Source organism: Girardinichthys multiradiatus, chromosome 5 (assembly GCF_021462225.1).
Source record: "Girardinichthys multiradiatus isolate DD_20200921_A chromosome 5, DD_fGirMul_XY1, whole genome shotgun sequence".
Classification (NCBI taxonomy): Eukaryota; Metazoa; Chordata; class Actinopteri; order Cyprinodontiformes; family Goodeidae; genus Girardinichthys; species Girardinichthys multiradiatus.
The window spans coordinates 43,491,065-43,517,116 of NC_061798.1; the positions used below are offsets into that span (position 1 = coordinate 43,491,065).

The 26,052-nt window shown below is 41.8% G+C and overlaps 1 protein-coding gene across 8 annotated transcripts in view; it reads right to left on the reverse strand.

Annotated features, from left to right (window-relative positions):
* Positions 1-26,052, reverse strand: part of fat1a (FAT atypical cadherin 1a) — a 112,059-nt gene that overhangs the window by 23,924 nt on the left and 62,083 nt on the right. For all 8 annotated transcript variants that reach the window (XR_007038166.1, XR_007038167.1, XM_047364570.1 and 5 more), the window contains 6 exons: positions 21,039-25,112; positions 19,922-20,118; positions 19,657-19,810; positions 17,760-17,993; positions 6,097-6,483; positions 3,778-3,992 (listed from right to left, as the gene is read on the reverse strand). Coding sequence is in view for 6 of the 8 variants with exons in the window: in XM_047364570.1 (XP_047220526.1) it covers positions 3,778-3,992; positions 6,097-6,483; positions 17,760-17,993; positions 19,657-19,810; positions 19,922-20,118; positions 21,039-25,112 (5,261 nt within the window). In the remaining 2 variants the exon portion in view is untranslated. The remainder of the gene's footprint in view (positions 1-3,777; positions 3,993-6,096; positions 6,484-17,759; positions 17,994-19,656; positions 19,811-19,921; positions 20,119-21,038; positions 25,113-26,052) is intronic.

Consider the following 26,052-nt stretch of genomic DNA (forward strand, 5'->3'; position numbering starts at 1 on the left):
CCGTAGGGTGGCCGGGCAACCCCTTAGAGATAGGGTGAGGAGCTCGGCCATCCAGGAGGGGCTCGGAGTAGAGCCGCTGCTCCTTCACATCGAGAGGAGCCAGTTGAGGTCGCTTGGGCATCTATACCGGATGCCTCCTGGACACCTCCCTCAGGAGGTGTTCCAGGCACGTCCCACCGGGACATTTTGGAAATGTCAGGTCAGGCAACAAAATACACACTGTTGCCAGTAAAAGCCTGATCTGTGAATCTCTAGTTCAGGAGCCTCAAACTCCCAGACCCTGGGCCACTTTCGGCCCCCGCCCCAATATGAAATATATAACGGAGTTTAGCTCTTTACGATTTTTTTCAACATAAAATAAATATATTACAATTGCAAAATGAAGACAGTAGCTTTCCTGTATTAAAAAAAATCTAAAATCAAATACTAAAGTTTTTTTAAAGCAAAATAATTACAAAGGAATAGCACGCCAAAGAAAATTAGGAGGAGAAGAATTGGAAGAATACGTGAAGGAGAAATAGGTTAATATTAACAATAGAAGAAGAAACCAAAGATGTCGCTAATCAAACCTAAAAGAAAACTTGATGACGAAAACAGACGATTTCAAGACTGGTGGACATTGCAGAATTTTTTTGTTGAGTTTGGCAGAAATGCGTTTTGCCTTATATGTAAAGAGAAAATTGCTGTTCTTAAGGAATATAATTTCAAGCATCATCATGCGACTAAACATGGCGAGTATCACACGGAAGATGACAGAATAAAAATGTGTATCTGCTCCAAAAAGGATTACAATTCCAGCAAGAACTTTTCTAGAAGTCCAGTAAAGATGCTGATGCTGCGGTTCAAGCAAGTTATGGTATTGGTGAGTTAATCGCTAAAGCGGGAAAACCATTCACTGAAGGGGAATTTCTGAAAGACTGCAGGTTACGAGTTGCTGATATTCTCTGCCCTGAGAAGAGGAGCTTATTCAATAACATTTCTCTGTCAGCTAACACTGTGGCAGAACAAATTTGTGGGCAGTCAATTAACATTTATGAACAATTACAGGACAAAGCCCAAAGTTTTACTTCATATTACGGGGCGCTGGATGAAAGCACTGACAGGAGTGATACTGCACAGCTGGCAATATTTATCAGAGGTGTTGATGAGACGTTTGAGGTGACAGAAAAGTTTCCAAGTTTGTTTCCTATGTATGGCTGCACAACAGCCACAAATATATTTCAGCAGCTATGCGAAGTCATCGAGCAACTTGGTTTGCCATGGAACAGACTGGGGGGCGATATGACAGGCAAAAACAACGGATTGGTCGCGCTGGTCCAAAGAAAGGTAGAGGAGGAAAAGCAGAGGAACACTAACAAGCACTGTGCAACAAATGCTTGATATCAGACCACGTCATGTCTGTTGTACTGAAATGCGTGAATTACATCAGATCCAGAGCTTTGCAACATCGCCAGTTCTGTGTGTTTTAGGAGGAAGTCGAGGCATGTTATGGTGATGTTCTGTACTTCACTGAGGTCTGCTGGCTCAGCAGGGGAAATGTGTTGAAGAGGTTCTTTGAGTTAAGAGAAAAATTGAGGAGGTTCATAGAAGATGGCAGTCTGGATGTTCCTGAGCTAAATGATCCAAAGTGAATAATGGATTTGGCCTTCCTTGTGGACATAACACAGGAGCTAAACATTCGGAACCTAAAACTGCAGGGTCCTGATCAGCTCATAACAACAGCCTTTAAGAGTGTTAAAGCTTTCTGTACAAAGCTGAAACTGTGGAAGAGTCAGTTGTCTTTAAAAAACTTAAATCATTTTGATACCTACATATCTTTGGTGGAAGAGGGTGCAGCATTCTGTGCTGATGCATATGTGGCTGCTATTGAAAATCTGCAGCATGAGTTTGAAGAAAGATTTGCAGACTTCAAGGCACACTGTTACACATTCCAGCTCTTTGCAGACCCCTTCTCAGCTGATGTAGAGAAAGTGTCTAGCATACTACAAATGGAACTTGTTGACCTTCAGTGTAGCAATAACCTGAAAACTAAATTCAGAAAGGCACAGGGAAAGGCGGACGAGACTGGAAAATTTCTGCGAGAGCTTCCTCCATCGTTCCCAAAACTGTCAAGAGTTTTCGGTCATTTTTGGAAGCACATATTTGTGTGAGAAACTGTTCTCAACAATGAACTTTAATAAACATAGGAACAGATCCAGGCTTACAGATGCCCATCTTCAGTCTGTACACAGAGTTGCAACGGCAACGTGCATCAGAGCAAATGTGGCTCAGCTTTGTGAGCAGAAACGCTGCCAAGTATCTGGCAAGAAATAAAGCTGTGTATAGTAAAAATAATAATAAAAGAAAAACATTTACACTCTGAAATGCATCAGCAAATATACACATCTACTTCTTGTTGTGTTTCCAAGGTTTAAATAAGTTATCAGAAGAAAATGTTTGTGCTCAAATACGGTTTTATTAATTTATTTTTCCTTATTTATGTCTGGAGAGGGGCTAATCTGCATATTGCAAAAGAATAGGTACACAGGCATTCTGGGTTATTAATTTGGTCATTTTAAGGTTTAAAAATGTCTTTCAGGAGTTACAGAAAATTTAACAGTTTCTATAAACTGGAATAATAAAAAAAAAATTATTTGGCAAGTTTTTTTTTGCAGCTTTAAAAAACATAGCAGAAGACACAGATATGTTTAGGGATGAAGGTTAGTTCTAAGTAAAGCTATTTGTCAGTTGCTTATATGAATACAAAGCATAATTATTTTTAGCACAAAGGTGACATAAGTTTTAGGTCTGTCACATTTTTGGTACCAATTTATGTTGTTTTTTGTTTAAAGGTTTCCATTAGTCAAGGATGAGGGAACGAGGAAAATACACGATGTTCATTTTATTGTATTATTGGAAATAAACACTATATTGCAGTTCTTTGTGTGTTCGAGGTTTTTTCCTTCTAACTTCTAACCCGGGCTTTGTTTGTTTTTCACTTGTGTTTTGCAAGATAAGTGTCATATCATATGTAGAAAATGTTTTGAAATCATTTATCATGCCCTCTCTCGTGCCTTTTTCTACGTCACAAAAAATGGCATTTTACCGAGGATACACTTTCAAGAGCCAATGGCGATTTATTTCAGCTATGCAACAAATTCTATATGCACGCACTGAAAACCCCAAGAAATGTACTGTAATGTCACTCACAGATAGGGATCCCTGGGGAAATTAGCATACAGAGAGGATTTACAAGTATGAGACAATGGCAAGCATTAAAATCAAATTTTCAGATGGTTAATTTATATTCAGGTACCTAAGATAGATAAAGTGTTGTGAGTGAGGATCATTTTCAAACAGAGGGAAGACAGAAATTCAATACAGAGTTAAAATGTGACTCCCTAGGTTACAAATACCTGAAGTTAGATAGGAGGCCTAATGAGTCACATGCATTACATTTGTGTGTCAAATATTGCATAAGAACATAAGTTGCAGTGAGCATGAAGAACAGTGGTCCTAATTTAGCTGTTCCACCAGATGGTGGTTTGCCACAGGTGCAGATATGCAAAAATGAAGTCAGCAAATAATGGGTGTAGAGGAGATAGGCCGTGACCAAAGAAATGAACAACAGAGGGAGAAGGTGGATGAACTGACATTTGCCTGGAGGCAAATTAGGAGTGATGAAAAATGTCAACCCTTTCATATGGCTTTAGAATAATTCTGGGTTACATCACTGAAAAAAAACATCTGGCCTGTATAACATAAACATGTCTGTGAAAAAAAAATGAGCATCCTTACTGTTAAAACGGTCTTCCCTAGCTCGGCATCCTCGCTGATGACGGTAGTGTAGATCTCCTGGCTGAAGACCGGCTTGTTGTCATTTACATCAGTAAGGTTGATGTTCACAGAAGCAATGTCACTGAGCGGTGGAGAGCCCCCATCTGTGGCCTCTACGGTGATGTAGTATTCATGGGAAACCTCATAGTCCAAGGCTTCAATCACAAATACGTCACCTGCAAGTAAACAGGAAATGGGACTTCTGTAAATAAGATATAAAAAGTTTTCAAATGTAGCTTAGAATCAGAATTACCTAAGTCAAAAATGACAGCTCACAGTATAAAACAATCTTGCCCCAAGTGTTAAATGTGTTTTTGTTCCTGCTGCAAAAACCATTTTCACCAGGAAATCTGTGGCGATTAAGTCAATTTTGGAACCAGGAGCCAGTCAAGGAACTGCAGCTTTACGCTGCTCTGCAGCTCACCGTGATGTGACTGACAGATATAGCTACTTAGATTTACAGTAACTTTCCATGAGCAACAGAAAAATAAATTATCTCTAAATATTTGCAGAGATGCAGAAATGTTGTTAGATGTAGCCACAAAGGTGGTCATAAATAAATAAAGTTGAATCCAATTATTCTTTATGTTGACATACAAGCTAACATTAGCATTGAAGCACAAATAGAAGCTATTGGAAAATTTTAAAATAGCAACTCCTAGGGGTTTAAAAATATATTGTATTGCATTATTAAATCTATACTATATTTCTCTTTAAAGTGAAGTCAGTTTTGCAAATTCTGCTCATGTTAACCTGACTTTGTTTGGTAAAGTCTAAGTTATAGTCATTAGCTGCAGATGTGATGGATAAATGCTTTGTGGTTGGAGCCCAGTATCTACATTTAAGTCTGTTATTTTGGAATACAAAGAGAAAGTAGTCTTTATGTCACCCTGTTGCACTGACAGAGTCGACCAAAAAGTCTGCTAGCAGAGCAAACACTTGTTTACAACAGTACTGAATAAATAATAATCCTTAAATCTGTTTGGCTGTATTTGCGGTACTTGGTAGAAAAAAAGAAGAGACACTTTAGATAGGAGCAGTTTGTCCATATTGAGTGGCTAATGACGCTAAAATGGGAATCTGCTTCAGCTCTTCCTATCGGCGCTGAACTAAAGGGCTTTTTTCACTATGTTTTAGTCTTGACTGCATTTCATTATTTTAAGTTTAAAAAAGTATTTAGACTGATCAAATGTGAACTGGATAATTCTACACTGAACAGAGATTCTTTAAAACACAGATTGAGATTTATGAAACCTTTATTCTATTTGTGAAATAAAACAATGTTTTATCAATGTAATTTCACCATATACATCACCTTAGAATTAGTCACATAAAAACCGCCACATATGGACTTGTCAAACCTAGTCAAAAACTGGGAATCTTAGTTTTTCCACATTTTGTCTCATTCTCGTCTTATGAGCTTATTTATGTACAGTTACACCCCTGATTGTTTAGGATCTCTTTATTGCATTGATCTGTTTACCTTGAGGCAACCATTTCAGAAGAGAGTTATTACAATGCTGAGTAGTTTTCAGTAATGTTGTTGTGGTTGTTGGTTTAATGTTGGCAGCTAGGCACCTCAAAACCGCTTCTTCCAGCAGTAAGTCATGTGTTATTCAGGTAGAATAGCTGTGCAAAGCTAAAGCAATAACCCTTTGTTAAAAACACGTGCAAGTAAAGTACGTCAGGACTGATTCCCCCTCGTACAACATGTCTTCCCATGTGCCTGTTTGAGAATAGCAACTAATTACTGCTTGCAGAAGGAAAATAAAACCCCATCGTACTTTTTTTTTTGTGCCTGTAACTTTGGGGCTGCATGGGTCTTATTCAGTGAGATAATCACAACCCAGCCTGAAACTAATTCCTTTACAACATCCTAGAGAGCAAATAATAGCTCATGGTGAGTTTAATTTAAAAAGATTTCTTGTTACAATGTAAATCATGTTACCAGAAACGTTGAATATTAAGGCTGTACTTGCGGAGAAGAACACATCTAAAAATATGTTCATTAACAATAGAGCAGCATGAATTTTAAATTAAACTACAAAGCAATGAAGAATCTTTTTTTTTTTAATCCACAACCAGAAGCCATTCCCATCAAAATAAATTTGAAAACTGATATGGATCTAAACTGACCAGTAAGTTTGATAACATTTGGCCTGATAGTTTTAGCATGAAACAAAAACACAACCCATGCTGAAACCTTCAGCTACCAACTTGGCTGAGAAACGAGAAATTTTAGATTACATTAAAATAAAAACTGCCTGTTTCTCCACATACCTGTGTGGGGGTCCACACTGAACATGCCATGTTCATTCCCACTGATGATGCTGTAGGAAATCTCTCCGTTAGCATCTGCGTCGCGGCTGGCAGCCTGCACTCTTACAACCTGGGTGCCCACCGCCACGTCCTCGGACAGGCTGGCTGTGTATTCGCGGTGCTCGAACACTGGTGGGTTGTCATTTATGTCCAGCACCGAGACCACCACTTCACACAGCGAGGAATAACGTGGAGAGCCGTGGTCGCTAGCGCGGGCCTTCAGCTCGTATACGGATTGCAGCTCGCGGTCCAGGGGGCGCTCCAGGGTTATCACACCAGTTTGCTCATTGATAGAGAAGAATCCATCAGCAGAGTCAGCCAAGGAGTAGACGATGTCACTGTTAAGACCTGGAATAGCCAAAAAAGACCTTTCAGGAATTTTTGCTAAATAAAATCATTAATGACAGTTCAGCAATCACTTGTTTTATTCATCATGCGAAAGCTTTCAGTTTACAATTAGTTTGAGAGTCTGGCTGTACATAATTATGACTCCTCCCCAGGATCTCACTCTGCAAGCTGGTGAGAATAACATTGATCAACAGGAACACGGATACTCCTTGTAACCCATTTAACTGCTGCTTTAAAAGAAACATGCTGATATTTCTAAAGGTGTGTTGAATTTTTAGAATTTTAGAACATGGCTCCATTTAGTGCCTTGCAAAGTATTTTGTTACTATTTCTCACATTTCAACCACAAACATAAATACATTTTATTGTCAGTCAGTCAGTCATTTTCTACCGCTTATTCCATAGTGGGTCGCGGGGGAGCTGGTGCCTATCTCCAGCAGTCTATGGGCGAGAGGCAGGGTACACCCTGGACATGTCGCCAGTCCATCGCAGGGCAACACACAAACAACCATGCACAAACTCATTCATACACCTAAGGACAATTTAGAGTGACCAATTAACCTAACAGGCATGTCTTTGGACTGTGGGAGGAAGCCGGAGTACCCGGTGAGAACCCACGCATGCACGGGGAGAACATGCAAACTCCATGCAGAAAGACCCCTGGTCGGGAATCGAACCCAGGACCTTCTTGCTGCAAGGCAACAGTGCTACCAACTGTGCCACCGTGCAGCCCTACATTTTATTGCTACTTTCATATTTTTTGTAATACAAATCTAATCTGTGTGGCATATAAAAGCATTATTGATGCAAACAGAGCTGTAATTGCAAGTATGTTGTCTCCACCTGCTTTGCTGAGTTTGAGTTTAGGTGAAGAGCATCTGGATTAATACCAGACTCTGCGCTGCAGCTGGCAGGATTCCAGCTCTACAGAGCGGACAGAGACATGGAACTGTCCGGCAAAGCGAAAGGTGGAGGAATCTGTTTTTACCTCAACAGTGGTTGGTGCAACGACATGACAGTGATTCAGCAGCACTCTTCTCCAGACCTGGAAGCCTTCATCATAAACTGTAAGCCTTTCTATTCCCCCCGTGAGTTTGTTTCGTTCATCCTGGTCGGTGTTTACAGGTCCTTCTCAAAATATTAGCATATTGTGATAAAGTTCATTATTTTCCATAATGTCATGATGAAAATTTAACATTCATATATTTTAGATTCATTGCACACTAACTGAAATATGTCAGGTCTTTTATTGTCTTAATACGGATGATTTTGGCATACAGCTCATGAAAACCCAAAATTCCTATCTCACAAAATTAGCATATTTCATCCGACCAATAAAAGAAAAGTGTTTTTAATACAAAAATGTCAACCTTCAAATAATCATGTACAGTTATGCACTCAATACTTGGTCGGGAATCCTTTGGCAGAAATGACTGCTTCAATGCGGCGTGGCATGGAGGCAATCAGCCTGTGGCACTGCTGAGGTCTTATGGAGGCCCAGGATGCTTCGATAGCGGCCTTTAGCTCATCCAGAGTGTTGGGTCTTGAGTCTCTCAACGTTCTCTTCACAATATCCCACAGATTCTCTATGGGGTTCAGGTCAGGAGAGTTGGCAGGCCAATTGAGCACAGTGATACCATGGTCAGTAAACCATTTACCAGTGGTTTTGGCACTGTGAGCAGGTGCCAGGTCGTGCTGAAAAATGAAATCTTCATCTCCATAAAGCTTTTCAGCAGATGGAAGCATGAAGTGCTCCAAAATCTCCTGATAGCTAGCTGCATTGACCCTGCCCTTGATAAAACACAGTGGACCAACACCAGCAGCTGACACGGCACCCCAGACCATCACTGACTGTGGGTACTTGACACTGGACTTCTGGCATTTTGGCATTTCCTTCTCCCCAGTCTTCCTCCAGACTCTGGCACCTTGATTTCCGAATGACATGCAGAATTTGCTTTCATCCGAAAAAAGTACTTTGGACCACTGAGCAAAAGTCCAGTGCTGCTTCTCTGTAGCCCAGGTCATGCGCTTCTGCCGCTGTTTCTGGTTCAAAAGTGGCTTGACCTGGGGAATGCGGCACCTGTAGCCCATTTCCTGCACACGCCTGTGCACGGTGGCTCTGGATGTCTCTACTCCAGACTCAGTCCACTGCTTCCGCAGGTCCCCCAAGGTCTGGAATCGGCCCTTCTCCACAATCTTCCTCAGGGTCCGGTCACCTCTTCTCGTTGTGCAGCGTTTTCTGCCACACTTTTTCCTTCCCACAGACTTCCCACTGAGGTGCCTTGATACAGCACTCTGGGAACAGCCTATTCGTTCAGAAATTTCTTTCTGTGTCTTACCCTCTTGCTTGACGGTGTCAATAGTGGTCTTCTGGACAGCAGTCAGGTCGGCAGTCTTACCCATGATTGGGGTTTTGAGTGATGAACCAGACTGGGAGTTTTAAAGGCCTCAGGAATCTTTTGCAGGTGTTTAGCGTTAACTCGTTGATACAGATGATTAGGTTCATAGCTCGTTTAGAGACCCTTTTAATGATATGCTAATTTTGTGAGATAGGAATTTTGGGTTTTCGTGAGCTGTATGCCAAAATCATCCATATTAAGACAATAAAAGACCTGAAATATTTCAGTTAGTGTGCAATGAATCTAAAATATATGAATGTTAAATTTTCATCATGACATTATGGAAAATAATGAACTTTATCACAATATGCTAATATTTTGAGAAGGACCTGTACATCCCGGCGCAAGCTAACTTGCAGGTCGCACAGCGCATGCTCGCCGACCAGATACTGAGTGTGGAGCGGACCAACCCGGACTCCTTAGTTATTGTCGCTGGCGACTTTAACAAAGGTAATCTCACCCACGAACTTCCCAAATATAGACAGTTTATAAAATGTCCGACAAGAGAAGACAACATTCTGGATCACGGTTACACCACCATCAGAGACGCTTATCACGCCGTCCCACGTGATGGACTGGGCCAATCCGACCACATCATGGTCCACCTGATTCCTGCATACAGGCAGAAACTAAACCTCTGCAAATCTGTTGTGAGGACGACAAGGAAGTGGAGCAGTGAGGCTGTGGAGAATCTCCAGGCGTGTTTAGGCTGTACAGACTGGGATGTGTTCAGGACTACTACCAACAGTCTGGACGAGTACACAGAGGCTGTGACTTCCTACATCAGCTTCTGTGAGGACAGTTGTGTACCATCATGCATCAGGGTGAGTTACAACAATGACAAACCCTGGTTCACAGCTAAACTCAGAAGATTAAGACTGGATAATGAAGAGGCCTTCAGGAGTGGGGACAAAGACATATACAGAGAGACGAAGTACAAGTTTGGCAAGGCAGTGAAAGAGGCCAAACGACTGTACTCTGAGAAGCTCCAAAACCAGTTCTCAGCCAACAACTCTGCGTCTGTCTGGAAAGGGCTCAAGCAAATCACCAACCACAAGCCGAAAGCCCCCCACTCCATCAACGACCGACGCCTCGCCAACGACCTGAACGAGTTCTACTGCCGCATTGAAAGACAAAGGGGCAGTCCTGCAACCATCCCGCATGACACCCCCCAACGGCTGCAGCCACAATCCACCACCCCCATCTCTCCAACCTCAAGAGGGGCTTTTGGCACCTCCAACCCCCACCCTGAAGTTCCCCCCCATCAACCCCCTACCCACGCCGGGGACGGCTCTTTTCATCCAGGAGAGGGACGTCAACAAACTCTTCAGGAGACAGAACCCCCGGAAAGCTGCTGGACCGGATTCTGTCTCACCAGCCAGCCTGAAGCACTGCGCTGATCAGCTGTCTCCAGTCTTCACAGACATTTTTAACACCTCACTGAAGACATGTCATGTGCCAGCCTGCTTCAAGTCTTCCACCATCGTCCCTGTTTCCAAGAAGCCAAGGACCACAGGGCTTAATGACCTCAGACCCGTCGCCCTGACCTCTGTGGTGATGAAGTCCTTTGAGCGCCTTCTGCTCTCACACCTAAAAGACATCACCGACCCCCTCCTTGACCCCCTGCAGTTTGCCTACAGAGCCAACAGGTCTGTAGATGATGCAGTCAACTTAGCCCTTCACTTCCTCCTCGGGCACCTGGACTCCACAGGAACCTACGCCAGGATCCTGTTTGTGGATTTCAGCTCTGCCTTCAACACCATCGTCCCAGCTCTGCTCCAGGAGAAGCTCTCCCAGCTGAGTGTGCCCGACTCCACCTGCTGGTGGATCACTGACTTCCTGTCTGACAGGAAGCTGCGCGTGAGGCTGGGGAAGCACGTCTCTAACTCCCTGACCATCAGCACTGGTTCCCCCCAAGGCTGTGTTCTCTCTCCTCTGCTCTTCTCCCTGTACACCAACAGCTGCACCTCCAGTCACCAGTCTGTCAAGCTTCTGAAGTTTGCAGACGACACCACCCTGATCAGACTCATCTCTGATGGTGACGAGTCCGCGTACAGATGGGAGGTGGACCATCTGTTGGACTGGTGCAGCCAGAACAACCTTGAGCTCAACACTCTAAAGACAGTGAAGATGGTTGTGGACTTCAGGCAGAACCCAGCCCCACCTGCCCCCATCACCCTCTGTGACTCCACAATTGACACTGTGGAATCTTTCCGCTTCCTGGGAACCATCATCTCCCAGGATCTCATGTGGGAGCCAAACATCAGCTCCCTCATCAGGAAAGCCCAGCAGAGGATGTTCTTCTTGCGGCAGCTGAAGAAATTCAACCTGCCAAAGACTATGATAGTGCACTTCTACACAGCCATCATTGAGTCCATCCTCACCTCCTCCATCACCATCTGGTACACCGCTGCTACAGCCAAGGATAAGGGCAGGCTGCAGCGTGTCATTCGGTCTGCTGAGAAGGTGATTGGCTGCAGTCTACTGTCGCTCCAGGAACTGTACACCTCCAGGACCCTGAAGCGGGCAGGGAAGATTCTGGCTGATCCCTCCCACCCCGGTCACAGACTCTTTGAGACTCTCCCCTCTGGCAGGAGGCTGCGGCCCATCTGGACCAAAACCTCACGCCACAAGAACAATTTTTTCCCATCTGCCACCAGCCTTGTTAACAAAGCCCGGAAACCACCCTGACACTCTCCCTTTCCCCCACACCCTCCCTTTTTTGCTGACAGGACACCTGTAACCTGCAACTCTATGCGTTACATTAACGTTCAGCATGGACTCCTGCTTTACTTGCACAATGATCACCTGCACTGTTGTACTGCTCTCGCATCCTATATTGCTCTACATTTACCCTCACTCACTTAAAACTGTGCACATATATTTATATTATATTGTAGATATGTTTATACTGTTTAATTTGTACTGTATTGCACCGACTACGCCAAAACAAATTCCTTGTATGTCCAAAAACGTACTTGGCAATAAAGCTTATCTGATTCTGATTCTGATCTGAGGCTTTTTAGTACTGCCATGTATTTTTTGCCATCCACATTCCAATTAATTCTGACAAGCTTCAATGTTTCTTACTCATGTAAAGCCACTACTATGTTTAACAGTTGGGCTGGTTTGTTCATGGTTCAACAAATAGCATAATAATACTACCATTGGCCTCACAGTTTAGGGGGGCAGGTGGTTGGTTTGCAGTTAATCTATCTTTCTGTTTTCAGATGATGAATTGAACACTTCTCTGTGACATGTTCAAAGCTTAGAATTTTGTTTTAAAATCTACTTTTATTCTATCCACTGCTTTATCCCCGACCAGTCTGGTGTGCTTTTTGATCGTTATGATGCTGTTTGTTCACAAATGTTCTTTAGCAAACCTGTGAGGGCCACAAAAATTCTATTGTGTATAGGGGTATTAGAGTAAAGGGGGCTGAATGCATTAGGACGACAACCTTTTCAGATTAATTGTTTATCTTCACAAATATGCAGTACTTTGTTTGTCTATCACATAAAATCCCATTTGAAATACACTACTCCTTGTGGTTATAATGTGACAAAACGTGCAACAGTTCAAAGGGGAATAAATGCCTTTGCAATGCACTGTAAATTATCCATGCTTCACTGTGCTTCTGGTGAACACCAGCTGTAAACGTCTGATATACCCCGTCCTCATAACTCATGTCCTCCCACAAGTGTTATGTACCCAGAAACAAGACAAAGACTGATCACAATAATAATCATAATGCTTTCCTGCAGGTGGTCCCCATTTGGAATACGCTATTATAGTCCCATTTATCAGGTGAGTGCCCTCCATCCTGTCTAAATCTAATTATCATGGTGGAGAGATGACCATAGGGAACTCCGCATATATAGATTCTCATCGCTTTTATCCGGTCGGAACATTTAGAAGACGATTGCTTGATGATACTTAGGAGAATTGTTTTGCGTTATTTCTGCCTATATCGTCTTATATGGTTATTCTAATGATGCTCATCTCAGTCCCCTTGCTGAAATGCTGAAAATGAAACAGAGCTGAAAGCATTTGGTTAATTAAGCTGTTACTTTATAAGCAGAAAATAAAAAGGTTGCTCACATCACATGCAAAGGGTCCCTTTAAGCTCATAAAATTGTTTACTATTATATGAAACCTTGCTCATGTAGCGCAGCATGATTTCAGCATGCAGCAAGGTTGTTCACAGCCAAGTTAGTTCTCTTAGTTCTGAGGCCTATGGCTGTCAACCTTACAAATGTGGATTGCCCTCTCTAGGCCAGTGGTCAGGCTTTGCTTCAAGCAGAGACGTTCAAGTATCATGGTGTCTTGTTAACAGGTAATGGTAGGATAAAGAGGGAGATGGATGCGAGGAGACACCGTGGGATACCCAGAACTAGCTGAAGGGACTATATTTACCTTCTGACATGGGAATGTATTGGAATCCTCCAGAACTTCGTAAGGAGGCCAGCTGGGAATAGCAGCCCAATTTTGGATAGGCATAAGACAGTGAATGGATGAAGGAACATGGAAAGCCAAAACTAGACTGGAAAATGATTTTAATATTGTTTGTTTTGTGATCTCCATGTATCATCACACCCCTACCTGCTTCATGTTAGGAAACATGGAATTATGAGATGATTATACCATACTGTGGTGACAATTATGATTAAAGCACATTTCTTTATTCTTTTTAACTTGCATTTGACTTGCATCACCATGATGCCCCATTCCTTTTCAACAAGCTTTAGCATCTCTGTCACACATTGCATCAGCATTTTGCAAGTGCTGTAATGCAAACATTTATATCGTGATGACAATATGGTATTTTGCGCACCTCAATGTAATAGTAAAATGATAGATGGATTTAACGAAATCTTTGTCCAAAACATTTAATAATGCAAATGTGATGTTGCTTAAACTACAACTAGTCATTCATTTTAGGCAGGGGCCCAGCTCTTTGAACAAATCTTTAAGATTGACTGCAGTAACTTTGTGAAGATCAGTATGTCTCTGACAAAGCAACAAAAAGGACACAGCACAAAATGTTCAAATTCCTCCAAAGTGGTGAAACTTTAGAAGCAGAATGAAGGGAATAAGATTGTAGAGCAGTGCCGGGGGCAAAGAGATACACTCAAATCCAGGTGGTGAGATAAAGGACAAAGCAGAATCAGAGAGAGAATTTAGAAGTTTATCACAGATCAAGGGCACCAGTATGGCTCTGTGTCTCTGTCTGGTTTATAATCATTGCACTGATAAGTGCTGCTTCTCAAAGATTGTTACAGGAGGCTGAACTGGGGGAGCAACTATGTGGGCGAGGAACAGACATCATAGAGAGATCATACAGGCTGTGGCACACAGCAAGCAGTGCCAAGAATGAGTCCACTCTAAAATATGCAGAAACTATGGAAGATAATGCAATATTTTTCTCTGAGGAGGAGGGTTACATTAGATTTTAAAGTTTGATGCTTGGCTGGAAAGACAACTGATTGAAGGCAGCGTTAACTGGGTCAAACCTACATATTTTGGGTCTCTGCAAATATATCTGAGCCAAATATGCAGTGCTTGCAGCTAAATGAGAAATACTACACAGACAAACAAACAAAAACAAAAATTCTTCAGATATGTGCACATCTATGAGCCGATTGAAAACATCCCTACCTGCAACAAATAACTAATATTTACTGCCCCTGACTGAACTTCAGGGTGCACATTGTTTTTTTCCACCCTTTCTAAAACTGCTCTCATCTATGTTGTAAAATCAACTAAAATCCAAAACACATTTTTGCAAGGCAAGACTTCGCAATGAGAAGTCTTAATGCCAGGTTTGTTTACACCATTTATTATTTGTCTCTAAGGGGCCCATTTGAGGCATGTTATTCACTCTGTCAGCAGCCCCACTCCCAAAGAAAATAGAACGAGACAGACAGAGTTGATTCTCTGTCAGTCAACAATCTGAAACGGTTCCTTGAGTTTGGGTGTCCTGCTTCAGTAAACTCAGAAAGCAATCTGGAATGGCAGGTCCACCAGTCTCCAAGAAAAAAAAAACCTCAAGTAATTCCAACGGTTGTTAAATTGGAAGGTTTTAAGCTCTCGGAGCTATCCATGTGTGAGCCTCTTAGTGATTGGCAATGTTTGCTGAAAGGAATAGAGGCCTGAGATAAATATGTGGCCCCCATGGTGATGCGCTAGGTAAATGGAAAATTGCAATCCTCCCTTTTGAGAATTTACCCTGAAGAGAGAGGAATTTCATTAGAGTGTAATGGAGCTTTTAATTTCAGGGGTTGATCATTCATAAAATTTCACATTTGTTATCCTTCCCCCATGCCATTTAGCCTAATGCAGCTCTACGGTGAAAAGATAATAAGGGGACAGTGAGTCAGCACTGAGCCAAGATGAAGTGTAAACGCCTTAATTGTAAAGACTGATTGTCAGAGTATGTTCTTGAAATCCCCTGAGGTTAGTGTTTCTTTGTGACCAGGATTAATACACTGGCTCGCTGGTAATTTGCTGAATTCGTGGGTTTATTTTCTACCAATTAACTTTTATTGCAACAGCAGGAAACAAAGTCAATGTAAACAGATTTATCAGTGAATGTCAGGCTCTGACATTAAGCTTGGAGCCATATTCAACTATGAACTATATGGTAGTGCTTTTTAAACTTTTTGTAACAGTTGCCACCACAGTTAACAGAAGGTCTTCTAAGTACAACCTTTGGGACAGACATTGTGAAACAGCGGTACAGCAGGACATGTGTTGAACTTAGGCCCGGTTTGTTGCCGTCAATTTCTACCCTCATTTCCTACCCGTGTGTTGCCATTTTGTTCCCTCAAACCTCCATTTTATTATTTTTCCTACATGCATCTAGACCATATGCATCAGTTTTTTTTCTCTTTGCATATATTTTCTTCAGTTATGGAGTTGACTAATCATAAAATGCTCAGATCTCATGTATATACAATTTTAATTCAATTTGCTCTAATAAATACATTTTATCACACCCTCTATCCTTTAATTGTGTTGATTTTTCTTAAGAAAAAAGGCAGATTATGATAAAATGATTGTATATTGTCAATTGGGAAAGTTGGCATGAAACATTCCCAAGCCAGGTACAAATAGATGCGTGGTTGGTATGAAATATTTCATACCAGTCGACCCCTTCTGGCACCAAACGCGGAAATGACTAGCAAAATGTGGGTGACTTTGGTTTACTTGGTGGAATAGTCATCTTGGAAACTGAAAGGTGTAGGTTTGATTCAACCTTCTTCCTACCACTTGTCGATGTGTGCCTGGGCCAGGCACCTAACCCTAGGTTGTCTTTTGAGTATCAGTGTATGAATGTGAGTGCGATTGGGTGAAAAGCGCCTTTTCCATTGCAAATAGAACTCAGCCATTACCTGGGATATTGAAGGCTGTCAGCTCGTTTTGCAACAATTTTACAAGTGTAATTTTCACATTTGCGTGGATAAAAGGTCCTAATCTGAGTGTAGGACTTTGAGATTGCCCCAGAATTATTGAGAGGCTGGGTTGTGTGCTAAACGACAATGATCAGTGGACCTTTTCTAGGAATATTCTGACTTCCACTCACCCATCATATTTAAGACCAGTGTGTTGGTGCTGTTTCTTACTTTATACACGATTTATATTTAAGCGCACTTTTTGTGATCCAGAATGGACCAAAGGAAGCAGGCATGCAATAGGTGGACTGACGACGAGGTGCAGGCTTTTTGAGCGTTTTTGCTGATGAAGACATTCAAAAGGATTTTGAGTCAGGAGCACAGAATGATGGGGTGTACACCACAATTGTTGCAAAAAACGTATCGTATTTTTTACTGAACCCATTACAGTGGAGGTGCAGTGCAGGTTTAGGGTAATTTAAATAACTTTTCTGTACCGTTCAGAGCTGTGAAAACAGAACGCGCACAAACCGGGGACTCCTTTTACCTGGGTAAAAAAAAAGGGGCTTATATGGCTCTAGTGTGAAGTGCTTTGTGGGGTCTGTTCAACTAGAAAAGAGCTATATAAATTCAGCCCATTTAAAAGAGGAACATTTTCTTATCATTTGCCACTGCAATACTGGCCGTTTATTTATGCATACCACTTTTACTCAGAGGTTCAAGTGTCCCATTTCCAAGTTGAATTAATTAACAGAAAGGTCTTGTAGTAGAAAAGCAGAATGTCTCCAACAATGGACGGACAGACGGACAGATGGTTGGAAAATGTCCAGACTATGTAGGAACACTGCAGTAATTTTTTGATTTAATTCGTTTTGTATTGATTCTGAATCATTCTCAGCATTTACACGATGTGAAGATAGCCTTTTAAAGCTGTAAAAAATGAAACCTGCAAGAGCTGGTGATCCTGGTCTCCTTCATGGATCAATGAAGATGAAGGAAGAAAATAGGGTCCCCCAAACCGTGACAAGTTTTCATTTTTACTCAAGAACCTTTTCACATGGCTTTCCATGTAAAATAAATCAGGCGATAAAAAAAAAAATCATGACAGTTTTCAAGTGATTCATAAAACAAAAGCATATCTTCTCATAACTGTATTATTCAGCAAAAGTGATAACCAGTGGCATCAATCTGAGAAAATGAGAAGTCTTGTTTTGTCTTCTGGGAAACCATGGCCATAATGACTATGCATTGCATTTAACTGCTAAGTTTGACATGTTGTGTGAGAGTATAAAACTCTGTGATATGGCAGGAATGTAGACTCTAAAGTCAGGCCTAAGCTTTAGAAATATGGGCAAACTGTAAATTTGCAATCACATCTTAAAAGGAAAGCAAAAGAAAAGCAGAGCGGCTGAAAATCACTCGTAACAGGCCATGATGGGTTCTAGAGTACAAAAATGAAGTACAAAGAAGAATAAAGCTCCTTACCTGCATCAATATCATTCGCCAGCAGTTTTCCAACAAATGTGCCAGTCTCTGTGTTCTCAAACACCGTGATGGAGTAAGACTTGGATGAAAACTGTGGTAGGTTGTCGTTGATGTCCTCCACAGTGATGTGGATTTCGGCTTCGCAGTATCGCCCTCCTCCATCCACTGCCCGCACTCTGAACCTGTGTTCATCTTGCTCCTCTCTGTCAAGGGGCTGAAAGGTTTTCAATTCCCCTGGAGGGTAGAAATACACACATACAGGTCAGATTTGAGTTTGCAACTACAATGTAAGTGAAATATTGAGCTTTTTAGCAAATAATGTAAAACCTTTCCACTTCCCACCAGCTAAACAAAAAGCTTTCTAACAACTAATGGCTTTCAGGAGATAAAAGAGGGAAATGAAAAGTAACTGAAGCACAGGAGGAGGTAGAGCAAGGTAAAGAGAAGGGGAGGGGGGCTGATGAAGGAAAACATCAGAGTTGGCAGTAGTGAGCAGCTTGTAAGCATCTTGGGAAGCAAAGCAGCCAGCATTACCATAACCACGGTGGAAAACTCCAGAGCCTCTTAGCGATCATAATCAGCAATTCTCCTACTTGTCTGCACTAAAAAAAAAAAGAAATCCCTCTCCACAGCAGTAGCATGGAGTGCTGCCAGAAGACAGCTGGATGGCGTTTTTCATTCTCTGTCTGCGCGACAGCAGATGTGAGGCAAAGCAGCTAAAATCTACTATCTTAGTTTGGTATGCCTTAACTTTGCATAGAATCTAAAAAACCAGGTTGCTTTTGATTAACTAGTATTGTTTTAATTTCTTTATTTGTTTTAGCTTACTTTTCCACCCTAACCAGCCAGATGGAATGTCTGGTTTATAGTGATTCCCAGAGGAAATAATTTGTGAGAAGTATGGCAGACATTAAATTAATCTAACTGTGCTTCGCTTTGTTTTTGTTCCAGTGAAAGACTCTAAGAAGCACAGCAGGGAAATGTTCTGGGCCCTTTTTAAAAATGTATAAATAAAAAGTAAATAAAAAGCTGGGTAAAACTCCCCAACCTATTTTGGGGCTGACACAATCAGAGAAGTGCACATACAAAACAAAACACTTGCCAAAAGAATGACAATTCTCATGCTGACTGTCAACCTGCTCGCTGCTTTTTGGTAAGTTGCTTTAGGCTGAACCATGACAGACTAACACTTGTGTCTTACAAACTGCTCCCCACCAACTTGAGAAGCTCAATAAGAAAGGGACTAAAATCCAACATGGCTTCATAAAGAAAGAAAACTGCAAATTTAAATGTCATTTATCTTAGTTTTATGTGATAGACCAGAATAATGGTCTAAAATCTTCAGTGTGTTCGTATTCAACCCTCTTTACTCTGATACCACAAAATAAAATCCAGTGCAACCAACTGCCTTTATAGATAACCTAATCCCTCCACCAAGGAGTAAATTAATCTCAGTATAAAATGTTGCCTTAAATGTTTGTCATAGATGATTAGTGAACAAATGGCATCATGAAGACCAAGGAATGCACCAGACAGGTGAGGGATAACGTTTAGAAGAAGTTTAAAGCAAACCTAGGTAATAAAAGTACATCCTAAACGTTTAACATCTCAAGACTGGCTGAGATGTCTTAAAGGCAAACGTCTCAATACTTGACTCAGTAATTGCAACAAAAGGTGGTACTACGAAGTATTGACTCAGCTAATAGTAAATGCATGTCACACCTTTCAGTTGTGTTAAAAATGTAGAAAACCATGTATCATTTTCACTTTATTTCACAGTTATGTGTTAGTCTACTTTGTCAAATCTGTAACATTTTTCAGTTGTAAAGTGACAGAACGTGAAAAAAGTAGGAACTCATTTCTTGGTTTTTGTATTTGTCACCGCATAGATACCCACCTGTGTCTGAGTCAATGATGAACAATTCCGATCCAGCTCCCTGGAGTTCATAAGAGATTTGGGCGTTTGAGCGGATGTCAGCATCTGTGGCAGAGACCTGCAAGATGAGCCTGCCAGCCAGGGAGTCCTCTGGGACGCTTTCACTGTAGATGGACTGGAGGACACAAACAGGAGCAGACACGGAATATTAAAGAGGGGAAGAAACTAAGGTCCAAAGCAGGAAGTAACAAGCACAACAAAGGCAAATCACATGAGTAGATTTTACCTTCTCGCATACTGGGTCGTTATCATTGGCATCCAACACTTTGACTTCCACAACAGCTTTAGCGGTGAAGATGCCATCACTGGCAGTGATGTTAAGGAGGTAGTTGTCTGTCACCTCACGGTCTAAGGGCTTTCTGACAGAGACCTTCCACTCATTCTGGAGGTGTTCAATGGCAAATTGGCCAAGTGGGTCCCCTCCTGTAATATGACACATAACCCAATGTAGCATGACCAACAATATGGAAGAAGAAGAATAATGCAATCACAAAGCTGACCTGTCACTTCTGAAGCAAACATTTATACTAAATTGACCACAAAACCAAATAAAAAACAATGTGTGAAATATTTGATACCTCCTAATATTTTCCAACTTGACATAGCTCTTCAACCTTTCAAATTAGCACGTCAGTATGTTTTTACCTGCTGTATTTAAAACATTTGCATTATTGCACATTTCTGTAGCATATAGGATTAAATATTTGCAAAACGTTTAGTGGAATCTGGAAATAAGGCACTCTCCACACCTAATGGCCCCCCGATAAAAACGTGTAAAAAAAGCCTTAAAATAGATGTTGAATTCGTCACTCCACAATAGCACACTTTGCTTCAGTTCCCTAACAGAGAGCTTCTTTACACTCCCTTACCATCCTCCTCACAGTGCATGATGTAAAGATTAGCTTAGGTTCTGGTCCAGCCTTGTTTATCACACCTTCTGTGGTTTTTAACTTTAGAAATATTGTGCTGACTATTTAATGACTTAAGGAAATCAACACATGGCTGCCTTACTAGACTGTCATGTTCTCTCGCCATCCCATTTGAAAGAGCGGCTAAGAGAAATTAGCTTGATATACTTATCTTTTTTTTTTTTACCCCTGTGATTTTCTTAAAAACGGTTGAGATGTTTCCCCTGCTGAATAAATGTAGTCAAACTGAAAATCAGTTTGACTACATTTTACTCCATTAATAATACATTTTTTAAGAGACTTTTCACACATCTCTACCATGGGTGCAAATAGTTGTGGATCACACCGTAACTCTTACAGCATCTCTATTTTAAATAATCTCACCCTACGCTTTATTTGAGAAACATTGTTACACTAAGAAGTAGAAAACCCCACCTGTGATGAAGTAGTTCACTTGTTTGTTCAAGTCTTCAGAATCCTCATCTGTGGTGCTGAGGATGGCGATCACCCCACTGGGTGGGGGGTCATCCTCACTGACCGTTCCCTTGTAGATCTCTGCAGTGAATCGGGGCGAGTTGTCGTTCACGTCGGCCACCATCACCTCCACACTGGTGCCGGTAACGTGCTGGACCATGTCGCCTTGGTCAGTGGCAAGGACAGAGATAACGTACTTTTCTGTTTTTTCACGGTCAAGGTCCTTCAAGGTGGTCACCCATCCTGTTTCACTGTTAACAGCGAACAGCTCAAAGATCTCCTGTGAGGTTTGTCTGAGGTCCAGGCTGTAGACAATGTGGCCGTTGGTTCCGGAGTCGAGGTCAGTGGCTTTGACTTGAATGACCTGAGTCCCACTTGGGAGGTTCTCAACTGTGACAGCCTCATAGGGTTCTGCTTCAAAGATTGGTTTGTTATCATTGACATCTTTCACTTGGATATTTACATTAACTGAAGCAACTATTTCATAATTCTCATGTTTAGTTTGAGCAAGTAGAATCAGTTGGTACCATTTGGTCATCTCATGATCGAGTCTCTTCTCAAGCTTCAAGGCTCCAGTATCTCTGTTTACAACAAACACTTCATCCGCATTGCTTTCTGGCGTGCTGCCTCTTGCAAGGCTGTAAACAACTGACTGTCTACTCTCTGCCTGAATTATATCTATCACTGTTCCAATAGTAAGGTCCTCAGCAACAGTATACCTATAAAACGTTTCTGCAAACCTAGGAAGTGGGGTCTCTGATGAGACAATCCTGATGTAAACCTGGACAACTGAATGTCTGGGTGGATTCCCAGTGTCCTTAGCCCTTACGAAGAATGCATAGAGCTCATTTTCAAGTCCAATAAGGCTTTCTTTGGTAACAATGACCCCAGAGGTTTTGTGGATTTCAAAGTTTTCCCCCACATTTTCAACATCTGCTTCAATTGAGTACTCTATGTCAGCATTACTTCCCTCATCCATGTCCGAAGCGGCAATTTTGAGCACAGATGTTCCTCTTGGGACATCTGATGCAATGGTGGCCTTGTACTCAAATGCCCTGAACTGTGGAGAGTTGTCATTTGCATCTGTGACAATTACGTTGACGACACAAAATCCTACTTTTCCGCCACCATCTTTAGCTATCAGAGAAATTGGAATGACCTTCTCAACTGGGTTTTCACGATCAAGGGTTTCAAGAGTGAAAATCTCTCCTTTTCCATTGATAGAAAATTTGTCTTTGGCGAAGTCGTTGACTATGTGGTATGTAATCTGGCCATAGATCCCTTCATCATCATCTGTTGCCTCTGCTTCTGCTACTAGGGTGCCAACAGGTGAGTTCTCAACAACTTCAACCAAATACTCAGTCTGGGAGAAGGTAGGGTTGTGGAAGTTGGCTCCGATAACTGTCACCATGACGACGGCTGAGTTTCTAAATACACCATCTGACACTGATATGCTAAGATTGTAAAAAGGCTGCATATGTGGCCGGCGATGGTTTGAAATAACAATGGAACCAGTTTGTTTGTTGATGGCAAAGTTCTGCTCCTCGTTTCCAGATATAATCGAGAACTCCAGCTTGTTTACATCTGAGCTGTCAGCGTCAAAAGCTTTGACTTGGCTGACAAAGTGCCCGCGTGGGGCTAATTCACTGATAGTGGTTTCGTAAGTGTGCTCAGTAAAAACAGGAGCATTGTCATTCAGGTCTGTAACATCTACTGTCACAGTGATGTCACTCGTCAGAGCTGGGACGCCACCGTCCACTGCCCTGACTCTCAACTTGTGTTGCTGGACTTCTTCATGATCGAGAACTTGAGCTGTGGAGATTATTCCAGAGTCACGGTCAATGGTAAAAAAGTCTGAGCTCTTTCCCCTTTCCTCAACTAGCTGATAAAATACTTCCTTGTTATTTCCCATGTCAGAATCTCTGGCAACCACCTGCAAAACCGATGTGCCAATAACAGAAGCCTCAGATATATTGGCATAGTAGGAATTTGACAGAAACACAGGGGCGTTATCATTTACATCTTCCAGTATGATATCGACAAACACCTCAGAGTGAGCCCCAGTCAGAGAGTCTGTGGCCCTTATGTTTAACTTATAAGCAGGATGTGCCTCAAAGTCCAAAGGCTGAATCACATGAATGACCCCTGTGTTAAAATCAATCGAGAACTGTTTGAAAGGGTCTCCTTCAGAAATGGTGTACACAATGCGAGGCCCCTCAGAGTCACTGGCTTGCACATGGAGAACAGGGGAGTGCAGCTGAATGTTTTCAGGGATTTCAATGCTGTAAAAAGGCCTCTCAAACACAGGCATTGCTTTGTTCACTACTGTTACCGGCACTTCAACTTCTGCTGAGAGAGGTGGTTTCCCATTATCCTTCGCCACAACAACTAGAACAAACTTTGTGTCAAGTGAGTCTTTCTCAAACTTCTTTTTGAGCAGGATTTCTCCAGATGGGCTGATTTCAAAGTGATCCTCAGGCTCCTTTAGAGAGTAATGGATGTGTGCATTTGGGCCGATGTCTTTGTCCACTGCTGTGACCTGTCGGATGACATGACCTTCCTCAGCGTTCATTTGGACGAGGGCATGATAGGGGAGGTTGACAAACAATGGTTTGTTGTCATTTACATCTTCCACGTTAACAGTAACTAAAATATGAGCAGCGTCATCAGATTTCTTCTCTTCAGTGATTTCGACAATAATATCATATGTGTCCTGTGCTTCCCGATCAAACGGAATCCCAGTGGTTGACACAACTCCAGCAGTGCTGCTGACTTTAAACTTGTTGTCAGGGTTTAATATTCTGTAAAATAAAGGCTCATTCACTTGGTTCCCAACAGCAGCAATAACTGCTAGGGTTTTCTTGTCAGAAGAGTTCTCTTGAATGTAGGCTTGGTATGTCTCCTGAGTGAACTTTCTCTTGTTTTCCTTGTTTTCCTTTACAGTGACCTTTACTGTAGCTGCACTGGCAAATCTACCATCAGAAACTCTGACCTTTAATTCGTATCTGCTCCTAAGTTGTGTGACGTTCTGAATGGAGATAATGCCCGTGACTGGATCGATTTTAAACTTGTCACCAATATTTCCCTCAGAGATTGAGAAAAGCAGTTTGGATTTAGGCCCAGAGTCTAAGTCTGTGGCATTGACTTGAATTACCTCTACCCCTTTGTACGTTGGCACAATGACGGCTGCCTCATAGAGTTCTTGGCTGAAAACAGGTGAGCAGTCGTTAACATCAATTACTTCGATGGTCACATTAGCCGGCGTCTCTGCAAACAAGCGAGGCATTCCGAGATCGTGAACCTGAACTGTGAAGCGGAAAACGCTCTTCTGTTCGTAATCCAATGCTGTTGTGGTTCTGATGGCTCCAGTGCTTGAGTCAATGGCGAAATAGTTATGAGCAAAAGGTTCAACGATTTGATAAATGAGTCTGGCATTCTGGTCACAATCAGCATCAGAGGCATGAATGACAAAAGGAGTGTTTTCATGAGTCAGAACAACACTGTTGATGGAGGCCAGCTCACTGATTATTCCCTTGAATTCCCTCTGAGTGAAGACTGGAGCATTGTCGTTTTCATCCTTCAGATGGATCAGAAATGTTGTGTTAGTAGCAAGTCCAGCCATGTTGGTGCCCTGTACGATGAGCTTGTATTCAGACGTGGTCTCATAATCTAAAGGTTGCTGGGTTACAACCACTCCTGAGTTTGGGTTGATGTCAAAAGCATTGTTGATGTTGCCTCCTTTTATCTGGTAGAAAACAGAAGACTGGCTAACGGCTGTGACCATGCTCACAAAACTTCCTGGGGGGGCTAATTCGCTGACCTCTGCAGAGAACTCCTTTTCAGTGAATCTGGGGGCTGCATTGTCAGAAACCGTTACCTCGATGTTTACAGTGACCGTTGAGGACAATGGCGGTGCTCCGTTATCAGAGGCTTTAACAATGAGTTCAAATGATGATTTGCTGTTGCATTCAAGCTCTTTGGCCACTGTGATTGTTCCAAGGACAGGATCAATGGCAAAAGAGTTCCCAATGTTTCCTGTAAGGAAGAGAACAAGTTACTCACTTTGTACCAGCAGGTTACATAGCTGAGAAAGAGTAATCGCTCCCTTACAGATTTCTTTTGTTTTTGTTTTTTTGTCAGTCTTAAATGTTTCAGATCATCATACAGATATTAATATCGACAAAGATGAAATTGAGTAAATTCAAAAAGCAGTTTCCAAACAATTAAATTATTAATTAGGTGAAAGAAAGGTTTTTAAAACAACTTGGTCCAATGTGAAATAGTAATTGTCTCCTAAATCAATTTACTGGTTGTACGTCCACAACTGCCATCAAGTGTGAACCTTTAGACATAGCAGTGGAGAAACTGTGTCCCTTATTTGAAGAATTAGATTACCGTAATTCAGTCACATTTGATGGTTTTCAAAAATGATCTGTCAGTTTAAGGTCATACTATAAATTTTCAGTTGGCCATGGAACTCATTTTTGTCTAGTTTCTTTCTTACTATTAAATCATAAATAATAGCCTTAACTAAGAAAAGTGAGGTCTGCAGTGGTTTAGATGTTGTCTTTAGTGGCCTCCAGGATGAGTCATAGATATGCACTTGTAGTAATTGTGGTAGGCTGATAACTCCTGGGAAGGTTGTCTACTGTCTCTAGAAATGGCTTTGTAGAACTTTCTAAACTGATAGATCTCAGTGACTTAGTTTCTCATCTGCTCTTGAATATCTTAAGATCAGGGCATGATGCATTGCCCTCTGAGATCTTTTTGCCTGCTTCATGTTTTCAGACAGTTTCTACTTAAGTTATTTCTTGTTTCTACAGGTCTGGCAGCAATTCAGCCAGGGTGTGGCTGGTGAAATTGAACCAAAAATGTTGTTTGATCACAATTAATAAATTTTTTAACAGGGTGGGCAATTACTGTTTATACAGGGCTATGTTGGCTTGGATAACAGTTTTCCACTCATAAATGAAAT